Genomic DNA, 15,992 nt, shown 5'->3' with positions numbered 1-15,992 from the left:
ACTTTGTGATGGCTCCTCGGTAACCTCAATGAAGTTTAATGATGTGATCTTTAGCGCATTTGGATTATTCAAACATTGGGCAATCAAATGATCTATGCCACATCGATTACACATAAGTATTGGCATTGTAGACGTGCTCGGTTGATTGGTTTGCATTAGTGTGGCGTTCTTTTGTAGCCTAATAGGACACTCGGCCACACGATGTAGATCTCCACACTCATAGCATTAAAGAGGTGGTCTCTTGGCAGTGTAATTGATATTTTGGCCTCTTCCAGCAAGAGCAGCTACTTGATAGACATGTTTGACTTGTCCCCAGTAGTCCTCCATGTAGTATTGTGGACTTTCTTCAAGCATATCAATCCCATAGGCAATATTAGGGTCTATATCTTCCTTAGAGCCTTCCAAACAAGCAATAGATGACTCACAACCCACTTGATTCACATAAGTGATTCTTGAATGTGGTGGTTGCTGTCCTAGCACTGGAGGTGGTAAGGGTGTTGTTTGAACAACATTTTGGGCCCCAGGGACCATGTGTTGTACGTTTGTTCAAGAGGTTGGGCCGGCATCAATGCAGTCACTCGAGGTGTGTGTCCATGCTAAGGTTGGTCTATTGGCCATCGTGCGCTTAAATACTATGTAATCCTTAGCTTGATGACCATACCATTGCAATTCCCATTGAATTTTACTCTAAAAGTAGGGCATTCACTGGTACTATGTGGACCATAGCATAATGAGCACCATTGTTGCTCCCTTCTTAGATACACATGATTGTTTTGCAGAACACGATTGTCTCTAAGACTCTCTTGAATGGCCTTGGTGAGATCTGCTAAAGTCATCTCAGATATCTTTGGCTCCTTAGCAATAAGCTTTAGGGTCATTGGTTGATGCCCCGACACTTGCGAGGTAGTAGATTTAGGCTCAACAGACACTCTTTCTCCTTGAATCATTAAATTATCCTCCAATTGGATCGCATTGGTGGTGACTGCTTCCCAAGTAGTGATATCTCTAATGACTAGGCCATTGTAGACATCCTCATCTCATAATCCCCTAATGAATCTATCAAGCAATTGATTATTATTGAAGCGCTCATTTGGATTACAACGAGAAAATTCAAATGCTTCAAGCAACTAATAAAGTCTCTGCTTTCAAGAGTTGAGAGGCTATACCCCAAATCACTCCCTCTCGTATATATTCTTTCAAGAGCAGTCTCCTAGAGTAGGGTAAATAGTTTTTTCTTCCATGCTTAGGGTTGTATACCAATCCCCAGCCTTCTCACTTAAGGTTAGACTTAAATCATTACTCTTATGCAGGTCATTGTGTTCTCCTAGAGAATCACATATTTGTTCAAACACTTCAATATGTTTTCTCACATCCACGTCTCCTCTAAACTTTCGTGTGAGCTTGGCTATTTGTACTCCCTTACTTCTAGGCTCTCTATCAGGCGTGTTACGCATATTCTCAACAATAGATCGATCGATGCTTTGATCAAATGTTGCCAAATCTCCTAAATAAGCAGGTATAGTGGTCGCAAGTGCTAGCGCTCCTAGAACTACATGTGGGATGGGAGTTGGCCTTGGCCTTGGCATACGGGCAGCCCTCGGGTCCCATTCCTCGTATGGTGGTGTACATGGTGGTCCAAAGTTCATAGGTGTGGCCCTGGGCATAGCCGGTGTCGGATACAACATGTTATTGCTAAATAGTATGGCCCCACTTGAATAAGAGCTCGGATAATGCCATCGTGGAGTGTGAGCCCTTGGCATAATTGGGGGTGTGGGAGCTACGTGGGCATGAGGTGCAACCGGTACATAGGCTTGATGCACACCTGTAGGTATTGTTGGGGGCACTGTGCTACTAGGTAATGGTGCAGTGCTAACAAACAAGGTCCAAGGTGTACTTTTTGTACTCATCATCGGAGTAGGTATCATAGCTGTAGTGTCTCCGAGAGACATATGAGCTAGATTTGGAAAAGTAAAACTACTACTTGTGGGTTCAGACTGTATCGAAACTCCAGGCGACACAATATATGAAGGGTCCATTAGACTCACCGAAGGAGTTTCCATATGTGATAGTGTCAGTTATCTGGCCTTGCCCGTATCCAAGTATCTCATAAGGCCCGTTGAAGGAATGTTAATCCCTCAGTTTTGTCTCTCCGTTGGATGATATTGCATACCATCTGCTGTCTCTCCTCTAAACTTGTGGCACTAGAAGATTGTACAAGTTCTAACCAACCTATATGGTATGTGTAACCCGTGTACAGGTTAGTCAAGGTTTCAGTTTGTAGGTCATATTCCCAATTTTCATTGAGAAATAACCCTTCCAAGCCGGGCGTACTAGAGGTTTCCCTTTAGGTGGAAGCATTGTTGTTCCCCACAATTTGACCCACATTGCCTACTAACTCAGGAACACTCGATTGCACGATTGCTATGCCTGTTTTCCTAGGGGTCTTTCCCTTCATGGCTCGGTGTTTTTGTAGGAAACTCTCCATTTCCCTCTCCCTAGCCGCTTGCATATAGGCTCAACTTCTTGCACCTCCGCAAGACTCCTACCATCAGGTAGTAGAACTTCGGGGAGTGATTGCTTTGAAGGGTTTTTCCATGAAAGCAGGGGGCAGGATATAGACGTGGACACTCTTGGGGAGTATAGGCTCCCCCTGAGATACCAAAGGTGAATCTACCTCTCCCTCACCTTCGTTAACTTCACTAGCCGCAGGCCCAGAGCGAGTAGCTCTCCTAAAGGTTTCTATAAAGCGGCTAAGCACACTAGATCCAAGCAAAAACAGGTACATTTTCATTTACTTGCTCAGGGTTTGATTTAGGATGCCCTGCCATAATATCATAGCCAGATGAAGAGTCTAGCCACTATGTTTGGGTTGTACTACCTTGGGTCCCCACCTAAGTGGGTATTGAGAATCCGCGTACGTCGAAGTGCTTGCTAGTTGCTCGGTCTCTAGCACACAAATAGAGCACCGATGCATGTGCCTTTGGCACCCAAATGTCGGCAAATACCCTCGAAGGTTAACCGCTTGACTTTATAGGCGTTTTGCACCTCGTTTTCACTCGTTTTTTGATGTTTTTTAATGTCTTTCTACGATCGGTTTTTGGATCAAAGCGTGTGATAGCTCGGAATGAGCGTATCGCTTAGGGGGGTCTTGGTGTGCTTTACAGCACAGTGTTTGGTTATCCGAAGCTCCGATGGTCCTCAAAAAGGGTCGATTTTTACTTAGGCATGAGGCTAAAATAAGTAAGTCCAAAGGGTGACTGAGGCTGAGCTCGGGCTTGGGGAATGTTCCTGATCCCGGTCCTTCCTTTTAAATAAATTTTTATATTTTTTATTTTTTTGGATAAAGTCACCGCGCGTGCGCGTGCACACCTAACCTACCTACTTGCAACTAATAGAGCTAATGTTACACATTGTTTAACATAGTACTACAGCAATTAATTAACTAGCATATCTACTTACTGCACCTTACAAATCTGACATTATAGATCTAATACCTTAAATTTCACACCTCATCAACAGAAAACAGTACATTGTAGCAAAAAATCTAACAACTTATTAACAGAAAACAATACACTGCAGCAAAAACAAAGTTCACAGATCCTTTTTAACAGCCACACACCTTCTTTCTCTACCTTTCCTACATCTCATATTGCACCACAAAGCAGCGTAGAGTGCTATTTGAGCTTAGTGCAGGGCATCTCCCTGTCAACGGCGCCAAAAATGTGCGCATCTGTCGCACGTGTCAAAACAAGGGACTTGCCGTACACTGTGTGTGAGCCACAAATGGCTGCAAGCACACACCCAGATTAATCTAGCAAGCTCAAGAGAGAAAGGGCGTGTCACTCACCGCCCTACACTCGCCTTCGTGGAGGATTTCTCACCGCAAAGAAGAGGGAGCTACCGTCGTGCCGCGCTCTACCGCCTCGCCGCCACCGTGCCGTCGCAATGCTCGATCACACACACACACACACTCTCTCTCTCTCTCACACATACACGCACACACACAAGGAGATGAAGAAGAAGATGGAGATGGAGCAAGAGCACTCTTCAATTTCATAAATGAGAGGATGAGTGATTTTTAGGTTTAGGTGACCTTTATATGAGCTCGTCCATTCACACTTGGGTGCCCATGCTTAGCCAACTAACCCTTGATGTTCCAGTTAGAGTGCATCTCTCATCGGCGATCACTCTTACCCTTTTCCTATTGGACCGAGAAGTTCGGCCCATGACTACTAAAAGTAGATGCTGGTGGTTAAAACGCCCTCTTTTTCTATTGTATCAAATTATGAGATATTCCCCATGAGTGCTTGGTCTCGATTTTTGAGCACTAGTTTGAGGGGAGGGTACATAAGTCACATTGGCACCCATGATTATTCTATGATCATGGAGCCACTTTCACATAGTCATAGTAATTAAAGAAAAATAACATGTACCTAAGTTTGGAAATGTGGTCAATTCACTTCAAGATGAAGAAAAGAAGAATTCTAGCAAAAACTCTACATCAAATGGAGTTTATGCAGTGCAAAAGGCTAAGTGCAAGCATTGTGGCAAGCGCAATCACAAATCAAGTGATTGTTTCAAGGTCAAAGCATGAACCTTGTGCGGAAAGCTTGGTCATACACCCTCAACATGTTTCAAGAAAACTCAAAAGAGGGATAAAGGCAACATCAACCTCACCGATGATGGAGAAGGAGAAGAGGAGCCATCACAGACATATGAGTGCTTTCACACAGTATAGACCTTAAGGTGAGGCTTGTTGTGTATGGGATGTAGTCTATGAACAACTTCTTACTCCATGTACATTGATATTACATGAGATGACACCACATTAGATGAAATGATATGCACGTAAGAGTTCATGCACTTTGTAATGAGTCCAAAAGCATCTTCTATCATAATGGGTAGACCCACTTTTTTGAGGACTTTTGCATGTGCCTTTTGGCCTCTTGTATGAGCCATCACTTACACTAGAGGCACCTAATCTCATGCCAAGCTTCGGGCTATTAAAAAAAGTCCTTATACGAGTTTTTCCTCTAATTATATAATCAAGCTTTGCATCTTCCTTTCTCTATTGTGTAACTGTTGAGCGGATGTTCATGGTGAATGGGTTTTTGTCCAATCCAACATAATACTTTACTCCATCAATCTTCTCTCTGTCTCTCTCTCATATATATATATATATATATATATATATATATATATATATATATATATATATATATATATATATATATATATATATATATATATATATATATATATATAGTTTTAATGACTCTACAAAAAATAAAATCCCTACAATATGTAGGGGAGGGAAACAAGCAAGGACATACCAAAGACCCATAAATGCACTCTTAATGGGTGGGAAGAAGGCTTTTTGACTTTTCATTATGTCAACCTTTCATTTACAATTTCATTTAAGTTCTCATTAAGATTAATAGGTCCTCCCAATTTTTAGAAAAAATATTTTTTTGTACAATACTCGTTTGGATTCCCTCCAGACTCCAGAATAAATTGGGATGGTTGTCATATTGTAAGGTTGTTAGTACTAACTAGGGCCCCACTATTTGGGAAAAATGAAAAGCCATTTGAAAGCTCAGTTTGTGTCTCTTTATTGAATATGGAAGGTTAGGAGTTTGAGTGCCATCATCTACGACATATCTAGAGCATGATAGATGCCATCCTTCATTTCAAACACACGCAAGGGATTGATCAAGAGTAGAGTGCATGCCTGTGCACTTGTGCCCCATGATAGAGAAGATCCAAAAGGAAAGAATTGTAGATGGCTTGAATATCCTCTCGCACCCAATCATGCCTTGGCTCTTCTCTTCACAACTTCATAAGTAGTGATAGCTGCAGCAAATGGCTAGCCAAGGCTGGAATCAGGAGCACCGCTCGGACTCAAACTAAAGCTATATGTTGCAGGAAAAGAACTACTCTGTGAAGAAAAAGGGTGAGGTTTCCACTACCACAAAGCATCATGAGGAGGAAGACAAGCAACAAGCCATTCAGGAATAGGGTGATGGTGACGCCACGCAAGGTGACAACGAAGAAGCAGAGATCTGACATGGATTCCAAAATGAAGACTTCACTGAGGTGCCTTTTCTGATGGCTTGTCACAGAGCCATAATGGGCAACAAAATGAGGCTAGGCTATGGTGCTATCAAGCTGCAAAAGCCCACGTGGACACCATTTGTGTTCCCTAAAAGCACTCTAGTATACCACCAAGCGTCTCTCTTGCATTTCTCTCTCTCTCTCTCTCTCTCTCTCTCTCTCTCTCTCTCTCTCTCTCTCTACGTTGCGTTTCTTAACACTTATGATTAGTTTGTTGGTGCATCCCATAATAAACGCTACTCGATCATCGAAGTGCTCGTGAAAGAGCATCTCGCAAGAAATGATGCATTTCAATGTTTTTATAGCCATTCTTCTATTTGTTATTTTATTCATTTATGGAGGTGAAATGTAATCTATAATGTACCTCGGCTATGGGATTACATGTGTGGAAAATGAGTTGAGTGGTCTGGCCTCGACACTAAATCCCACGGGCTATTAAGTGAAGTGAAGCGATGGGATCGATGATGGGCAACTACACATGCAAATCTCAAGGCGTTGGAGGGTTGAGAAAAATGTGGCGCTCAGTGCCCCTCACGGGATTTGAACCCTGACGGGCATCGTCCGAGGCGTGTGACCTATCCAACTCTCCCATGTGCGTGTGGTGATCATGATGGGAAAGAAATGCATTATAAGTAAACTTGGACATGGATAAGAGTAAACTAGGACAAAAAAGGTAAACTCGGACACATGGGGTAAAATCGGATGGATGAGCTGATCTCGCATCACTCGTGCCTAGTTCTCCACCATAAATCCCATTAGGGCCTTTAGCCTTGAGGGTGGTCACGTATGCTTAGAGACCTCAACACTCATTGACACGCTATATTGAATGAAGTGCAAGCGGTGGGATCGACCGCACTGAAGTGAAGCTCGTTTCCCGCGAAGCTCGGATGTCATTTGATTTATCCGTGTTTACTTTTCCGCTGTTCGAGTTTACTTTTTATGGGAGTGGAATGGCCTTGGGGGCAAGAAACCCCACACATGCACGTGATTAGGCCATTGGGTTGTCGTGTGCCAAGTCGTGGGTTCAAATCGTGGGCTAGAGCCTCGGGTGGGTCATCACATTGACTTTTTGGTATCATTTTGGTTCAAACCGTGGGCTTGAGTCTCGGGTGGGTCATCGCGTTGAATTTTTGGTAGCAGTTCCCCTTCCTCGAGATATGCACGCAACAACGTCCGCTGTCGATCCCACCACTAATGGCACGAAGGCTTTTTTATCTAACCTTATCGTCTGTAGTGGCTAATGGCACAAAAGGCTTTTTGAAAATTTACTGCAAACAAATGATAAGGTTAGATAATAAAGGGTATAGTTTAAAAGAAACTCCAAGACTTTTTAAAATTTTACTGCAAACAGACGATAAGGTTAGATAATAAAGGGTATAGTTTAAAAGAAATGTCACGTCATCACGCTTAGCATCAAAGAGACAGAGGCTCACGTACAGGCTGCTCGAAGCCATGCCAACTCAACAATCAACACAACGTAGGAGATAGACCTGCGCTCACCCGACACTTTGCGTGCTCCCACCTGCTCTCGCGAGGGCTAACCTTTGACAGCTTCCTCTGTGTGTGTGTGTGTGAGAGAGAGAGAGAGAGAGAGAGAGAGAGAGAACTACCCGCTAGGGCGGTTAGCCCTGGTTACACATTTCCAGAACTCCCTTTGCCAAACATGCTATTTTCAAAATAGCATGTTTGTGTGGCTTTTCAATTTTCAATTGAAAGATGGAGGGAATCGCCATTGGTATCCCATCAAAAAAGCCCACACTCAACATGTGGGTGCCCTATTTTTCAAAATAGCATGTTTGTGTGGCTTTTCAAATTTCAATTGAAAGATGGAGGGAATCGCCATTGGTATCCCTTCAAAAAAGCCCACACTCAACATGTGGGTGCCCTATTTCGTGGGTATGCTTTCTTTAGTTGCATTCCTCACATTTACACAATAAACATCATTGAGCTTAGGTTAAGGTTAATTATTATTGTGCACGCGGGAGGAATTCTGCGTACATGGCATGGTGGCCAGGATGACCAAGAGAGGATGAGCAGGAGAGGAGTATGTTGTTACTTCTGAGGGGGCGTTACTGGGGCGGGCGCTTGGTGTGCTCTTCCTCTCCATCCTTCTATATATGCCATTGCTCTCCGGCAAGCGACAGTTCTGTATCCATGGCGTTCCGTTCACCTCCCGGCCTCGCTTGTGATGACCTACCCAACTTCTACCACTCTCTTCCTCACCTCGGGCTTCGCTGTCTCCGTCACAACCACCTCCTCTCACTCCCTCTCAGGCACTCTTTCTCGGTTAGAAGCATCATGACGGCGCACCAAGGTTTGCCTTTGTTTGTTTTGATCGTGCATGCATTTATTCACCGTATGGAGTTGCGTGCGCGCGCACACACGCACACACACACACACACACAGAGAGAGAGAGAGAGAGAGAGAGAGAGAGAGAGAGAGAGAGAGAGAGAGAGAGAGAGAGAGAGAGAGAGAGAGAGAGAGAGAGATTACTATCTGTTAATGACGGAGAGTTACAAACATCGTCTAGTAAGTGGGCAAATGAGAATAAGGAAAGGGGGGGGGGGGGGGGGGTGGGCACTAGCAATGGTATTGTTGAATGAGCTAAATGTAGGATGTAATCAGATGAGCTCAATTGAAAAGGCAGGAAAACACAAAATTTTCTGATACAAGCGTACATAGAAAGCTGGATTTTTTCTCTTTTTTGGGTTGTGTGTGGGGGGGGGGGGGGGGGGGGGGGGGGCATCACAGACCCTTCATTGATATCACACATGCCCCATCAACTTCACACGCTGCTGTTGATTGTATCATCCAATGAAATGGTGCATGGGTCTTTGCAATGTAATATCAATCTCCTCCAAAGCGAAAAATTATCGAGTCTTTGTGCAATGTCAAGCAATAATGTCCCGGACACATTAATCCAGTGTTCGTTTTTCCAGCCATGTATGGTTTCATTAATTCCAACACATCTACCCTGTTAAACCATGCCTTGATACATCTACAGATTATTTGACTTGTTTGTGCTAGTCTGGGACCACTCGGTCCTGCCCTCAATCTATAGACACATACAACAGAACTTGCATCATAATTGATAACTCTGCTCGTTAAAACCTCCAACCAGAAAGTCAAACTATCTCTTCAAGAAAAATCCTTGTATTGGGGATCATGGGAGTCTTGTCAAGCTTTTCATGCAAAGTATTAGACTTCCCATGCCGTTGAAGCGTGATCAATTTATTTTGGAAAATATGAATTGGAAAATTGGAAGATGTATGTTTTAATTGTGGAGAGGAAGGACATATGAAGCTCGTCTGCCTTGTTCAGTAGCAATGGCAGGAACAAGCAAGCTTGAACTCCATTCTTGATGTACAAGGGAATACTACTGAAACGGAGAAAGGGAAGCGTTAACTCCTAAAAGGTTGGGGATCTCTAAGTGATCATCGAGTATTGATTCTATGATCTAGGATCAACGGACAACTTTGTCTTACTTGATATTGTAGAACGCTTGAGCCTCACATTGGTGTAGCTATGCACGTTGGATCAGCATTTGAGGGATTGACCACCAATGCAACTCGCGTGCAAGGACAACTCAATCTTTGGATTGGCGAGTATAAGGATTGCGAGTCATTTTTGATGGCACCCATTGAGATATGTGATATCATCTTGGGTATGCCATAGCACTTCCACATCCAATCGGTCCCAGAAATATGTGGAGAAGTCCCTTACCTTTGAACATGAGGGCAAGAAAGTTAATGTGAGGATTAGTGGTGCTAATCCTAGAAGTAAGACTAAAATTTGTACTTAAGATTAAACTGAGACTCAAGAGAGGAGAACACTTGTTGAATTGATTTGATTGAATGAAAATGAGTACAATAGACTCCTTATATAGGAGACGAAGTGTCATAAATGAAAAGACGTCTCATGGTAAAAAGACATGTCTGTAGATATCCTTTAGACGAAGAGCTGCAACCATTGGTTAAAGGGGTGTGACCAGTCGTCGAAGAAGTCCTTTTGGCGAAGAGACATGTCTATAAAGCAAAGAGTCATGACCATCCTAGTGTAGGGGTTCTCCTTGGCATGTCACTTCTCGTATTCGCAAATAGGACTAGATGTAATAATGTAACATAGTCACAATGGTGACATTCCCTTCCATTTAAAATGAGAGTCTCGGTTAAAGAAATGACTTTTGATGTTGATAGAATTCTGGAAAAGAAGCGAATCTCCAAAATTCTTCAATCTTTGAGTTATCTGGAACCTTTGTCTTGAACTGTTGCTTCTTGTGAAACCTTTTTGTTTTGACTGCTAATCCCATGTCATTGCATTGTTCAAAGACTTTTTACAGGAATCTGGTTTAATCAGGTTGATAACAACAAGAGAGTGATCTTCAAAATCCCTTATGTGATGTAAGTAAAACTTCTGGTTCAAAATCTTCCAATAAGTGTGAAATATCAAGAGAAAAACGTCTTAAGGCATTCTTCGAATGGGGTGATGCCAATTTACGAATCATTGGAGATGATTTTTGATTGAGACTGCAATCATCTTTCAGTAATGAATCCCAAAATTCTTCAGAATCATCTGCAGAAACTACCACTTCATGACTTGCAATTGGCATATCATCATCCAACAAAGAATCAAAGAAAGCATAATTGTCTTCTGACTCAAAATGTGCAACTGTGTCTTTATCTGTGTCTAGTAATGAAGTATCACTGAGAATTTCTTTTTGCTTGATATCATCTTCGTCCTCATCAATTGATTCAGGAGAAGTTAGTGAATTAAAAAATTCATCAATAATATTTTTTGCATCCGCATTGGAAATCATATTCATTTCATAATCCACTGCATCATGTTGTTTTATTTGTACACGTGAGGCTTGAATCACTCGTTCCCCATGATAAAGCCCGTGTAAAATAAGTTTTTGTCCATCTTTGAACAAATTGATAGTATGTTCTCGAAAGCTAATTGCTGGTGTCACCAGGAGGTGTATTTTTCCTGTTGCCTTCCGTAAATAAGTATTAGATATATTTATTTTATTTTTACTTGTTTGTCCCAAAACCCTTGAAAAGGTGCAAGTGGACATTGCATGGCCAATGTGAAACGGCTGCAGCCAAATGGGTTTCTCACATCGGGGATCTAGGTCGGTCAGACAGGGACTGCCCGGGCCAGTTAGCATTGAATTCTGATGAGTATGGAAGCTCGTGTGCGCCAAACTGGAATTTGGGCCACTCGTCAAGTCACTGTAACTTTATAAGTTGAAAGGGGCCAGTAAATTAACCCACATTGTAGATGGTGGTCAAATGGTAGTCTTCAATGATGGTCAGGAGACCGATAGGGACGCCATGGAAGCATCTCCTAAAATTTAGGGAACTCTTATTTTTGACCGAAAAATGTGTTCGCGTCATTAGCTCTAGAATGACAAGGGGAACATTTTATTGCTCTGCTGCCAAGTCAACTGACGCACCAGTTGAGATATTTTTAGCAGGGAAAGCCCAAACTCGGAAACTGGGCGACGTGTCAGCCTGTGAGCGATTCTGCCACTCTGGGAGGCAAAAACGAGCTGCATATCAACAAAGGGGGTGCCATTTTCAGCCTCAGGTGGATTGTAGCAGGTACAGAAGCTATGGAATGCTTATCTTGCCCTCTATGCACAGTATGGTGACGGGAGTGATGCCCCGCACGCTACATACTGCTCTCTTTCTCCCCTACGTACAATATGTTATGCCCCACTAGTGGGCTTCTCATTTGACCTATGTACAGTTCTGGGGGTTTATGCGCGTTTGCCAAGGCAAGAGCCTTCTGAACATGAACCGGATTAGCTAATTGCTAATCCCCCACAGGTACGCACAGTTCCATCACGAAAGATTGCGAGTTTGGAGAGTTTTCTCGCGTGAAAACTCGTTCAATTCACAGGGGAACTGTCCCATTGCGTGCGGGAGCCCTTGGGACACGCGTAGGCGTGTTTGCTCCGCTAAAAACGATCCGAAACAGGGAATTACAGCCTGCTATGTTTTTCTGCAGGTTTAGGGTTTCGCACCTAAACTGCAAGGGAACATCGGGGGAGCCTCGTGAGAGCCTTGGGATGCGTGAACAGGCTTTTGGGCTCCCGGCAGTGAAAAACAGAGAATTACAGCCCGCTGAATTTCTGTGACAGCTCACCAGAAAGCTTCCAGATATCGAGGGAATCCGTCCTAGATAGGTGTTTTTGACCTACAGGGTTTTTTGCGTCGTTATGCTCTCGAAATCCGGTCGAAAACCTGCGTTTTTAGCCCTCGCCAGGTTTGGACAGCTTTGTGAAAGCTTGTGCTAAGTGGTCGGATCGTCTACCTTAATTTGAATAAAGAAATACCGAAAGGGGCGCCAGTCTTTGGGGCCTACAGGGTGTCGGTCTCGTGTGCGCAGTGACCTTCTAGTCGCTGGACGCAACTGTGTTCTCTTCCCTTCTCAGTGCTTTGTGTAAAGTTAACAGGTAATTGAAATAGTACCGCCCTCTACGTTGTACGGGCCGGTTATATGGTTCCATCGACGGGATAGTCACTTTTTCTTCAAAAAGTGCAGCGTGGATTGTTGTGGGTGAAAGCAACACAGAGCTTGTCGATATGGCAGAGAAGAGAGACCAAGTACGTTCCAGTTGTTTCTGCTTCTTCTATTTCATCTGTAATAAAGAATCATCTTTCTGCGTACTTGATCTTTGCAAAAGAAGTACCTCAAGTTGTATCTAATTTGTCTACCTTAGATAAAGACAGGTCAACTTTTTTGAGTGGTTTCAGTGATTGTTTTTCGGACTCTTTGCCAGGGGAGTTACCTCCTGAGAGACCTGAGGATCATACTATAGATCTTGTGCCAGGTTCTAGTCCACCGAATAGACCACCATACAGGGTTAGTGCAGCCCAGCAGAAAGAGATTATGGGTCAGGTCAACGAGCTTTTAGAGAAGGGGCTGATTCAGCCCAATTCATCCCCTTTTTGTTTGCCTGTACTCTTGGTGCAGAAGAAGGATGGTTCATGGCGCATGTGCATTGACTATCGGGCCTTGAATAAGAATACTATCAAGAATAGGTTCCCCATACCGAGGATAGATGACATTCTTGATCGGCTTGAGGGAGCGTCATTGTTTACAAGAATAGACCTAAAGAGCGGGTATCATCAGATACGCATTAGACTAGAAGATGTCGATAAGACTGCGTTCAGGACAACATTTGGTCTCTATGAGTTTCTTGTCATGCCATTTGGTTTCACAAATGCTCCTGCCACACTTAATAGGATGATGGACATAATTTTTAGACCACATAGAAACTTCGTGGGTACCTTCTTTGATGACATGATTGTCTACTCAAAGTCTGAAGAGGAGCATAGGAATCACTTGACCGCAGTTTTCATTGAGCTACGCAAGAATAGGCTACTCATCAATGCGAAGAAAAGTGAGTTCTTTTTGCAAGAAATTCACTTCCTTGGGCACATTGTTTCAAAGGATGGGGTACGCATGGATCCCGCTAAAGTGGAAGCAATTAGGTCATGGCCAGACTTGAAGTCCGTACATGACATTCGAAGCTTTCTAGGCTTATGTTCCTATTACAGGAGGTTCATCCGAAATTTTGCTGAGATTGCTTCTCCACTTCATGCACTGCAAAGAAAAGGAGTTACTTTCAAGTGGACAGCCAAGGAAATTTTAGCGTTCAAACACTTGAAAGAGAAGCTGACTTCAGATCTGGTAATTATTTTGCCAGATCTTTCTAAACCTTTTGTGGTTCAATGTGATGCGTGTGGCCATAGTCTTGGTGCAGTTATGATGCAGAATGGCCGAGTAGTCGCATATGAGAGCAGAATTCTTTTGAAGACTGAAAGGAACTTGCAAGTCTATGAGAAAGAATTGCTCGCAGTAAGTCATGCTCTCACTAGTTGGAAACACTATTTGCTAGGGGCTGATTTTGTTGTCCAAACGGATCATCAAACCTTGCGATATTTTCTCACACAGACGAAGTTGTCTGAGAAGCACATGCGATGGGCAAACATCTTGTCAATGTTCCATTTTCAGATTGTGCATGTGCAAGGGAAAAAGAACGTGGTGGCTGATGCGTTGTTACGAAAGCCCCAAATTTCAGCAGTGTTAATTCCATACCATTGTGAACTAGACGAAATGAAGACACAATATGCTGAAAATTCAGATTTTGCAAGGATCTATGACCAGCTTGTTGATGGGCAACATCATGAGCACTATATGCTTAAGAATGACTTTCTCATGATGCATGGAAAGCTATGCGTTACTAAATAGTTACGGCCAAAGATTTTGATGGAAAGTCATGCTCCACCTTATGCTGGGCATCGTGGAATTGATGCGACAGTGAAAGTGGTTGAGGCATTCTTCTATTGGCCAGCTTTGCGTCAAGATGTTGACACATTTGTAAGATCATGCTTAGTATGCCAAAAAGTCAAATTTGACAGACAAAAGCAACCGGGATTGTTGCAGCCATTGCCGATCCCTGATAGGCCATGGGAAAGTATAGCAATGGACTTTATCTTTGATCTTCCAAGGACGCAAACAGGAAATGATGGGATTTGGACTATCATTTGTAGGTTTAGTAAGCAGGCCCATTTCATTCCTGTCAGGAAGAAGATAAAGCCAGAACACATGGTCAAGATATTCATGAGCAATATCTTTAAATATCATGGGATGCCTCAGTCAATTGTCAGTGACAGGGATCCACGTATGACGAGTCTTTTCTGGAAGGCATTGTTTGAGAACATGGGCACTACGCTCAAGTTCTCTTCTTCGTTTCATCCGCAAACTGATGGACAGTCAGAAGAGGCAAATTCTACTGTCTTGGACCTACTCAAATGTTATGTCTTAGAGCACAAGGCAACTTGGGAACACCATCTCCCATTGGTTGAATATGCTTACAATAACACTGTGCATACATCAACAGGTAAGGCACCATTTGAGATAGTGGAAGGAGGAAAGAAAGTCCCACCCATTTTGCAGACTAAGGACAAGATATTTGAGGCAGACAAGTATGTGCAAGATATGGATGAAACATACAGGAAGATAAAGATTGCTCTTGAGAAGACTCAGGCTAAGCAAAAGAAAGCTGCTGATCGTGACCGTCGTGAACTTGTATTTTCACTTGGTGATTGGGTACTTTTGCGCTTTGAAAAGGCCAGGTTAAGGAAAAGGAAAGGCAAGGAACGCTTGTTTCCTAAGCTCAGTATGCGATATTATGGTTTTTTTTAGATTTCAGAAAAGATCAGCGATGTAGCTTAGAGGTTAAAGCTACTAGAAGGCTGGAAAATACATAATGCTTTTCATGTCAGCCTTCTAAGGCCCTTTGTTGGTGATGTGCCAGAGAATATGCTTGATGAGGAACAACCCGAAGTGGAAGAATTGGATGAAATCCTTGTTCCTGAACAGATATTGGCACATAAAGAAAGAAAGGTTAGAGGAAAGGTTGCAAGACGCTATTTGGTGAAGTTCAAGAACTATCCATCATTAGATGCCAAATGGATGGAAGAGTCTGAATTGCTTGATTCACCTCAACTATTGCAATTGTATCTTGAAGCCTTTCAAATGGAACCCGCAGTGACTTGATGCAACCTTTTTGGAGCAAGGCAAGAGCATGGTTCATGATGCTCAAGAGAGTAGTTAAGCAATTGTATCTACTCTTTCCATACAGAATTTAGCTAGAGAAGTTTGTGCTCAAGAGTACACTAGAAGACTTCTATGCTCGATATATATGTCGTAGCCAGGTTGGTGGGATTGTTTAATCGTCCAACGCTACATTTCCGGAAGCATGTATATCTTGGATTTCCCATCATAGAATATATGTGATATCAGGAGATATCTGCATGTATTATTGGCATGCAAGCGAGGTCGCTTGCAGTATTTCAAGGGTG

At 43.0% G+C, this 15,992-nt stretch overlaps 1 protein-coding gene across 3 annotated transcripts in view; it reads left to right on the top strand.

Annotated features, from left to right (window-relative positions):
• Positions 1 to 8,070: 8,070 nt before the first annotated feature.
• The window catches only part of LOC147463232 (primase-helicase Twinkle, chloroplastic/mitochondrial-like), an 86,097-nt gene continuing 78,175 nt past the window's right edge, over positions 8,071 to 15,992 (top strand). For all 3 annotated transcript variants that reach the window (XR_015185019.1, XM_086487792.1, XM_086487789.1), the window contains exon 1: positions 8,071 to 8,428. Coding sequence is in view for 2 of the 3 variants with exons in the window: in XM_086487792.1 (XP_086343918.1) it covers positions 8,161 to 8,428 (268 nt within the window). In the remaining variant the exon portion in view is untranslated. The remainder of the gene's footprint in view (positions 8,429 to 15,992) is intronic.

Source organism: Adiantum capillus-veneris, chromosome 2 (assembly GCF_014529385.1).
Source record: "Adiantum capillus-veneris isolate H3 chromosome 2, ASM1452938v2, whole genome shotgun sequence".
NCBI lineage: Eukaryota > Viridiplantae > Streptophyta > Polypodiopsida > Polypodiales > Pteridaceae > Adiantum > Adiantum capillus-veneris.
The sequence above is the reverse complement of the archived record's forward strand: the minus strand, read 5'-3'. Positions and strand labels throughout refer to the sequence as shown.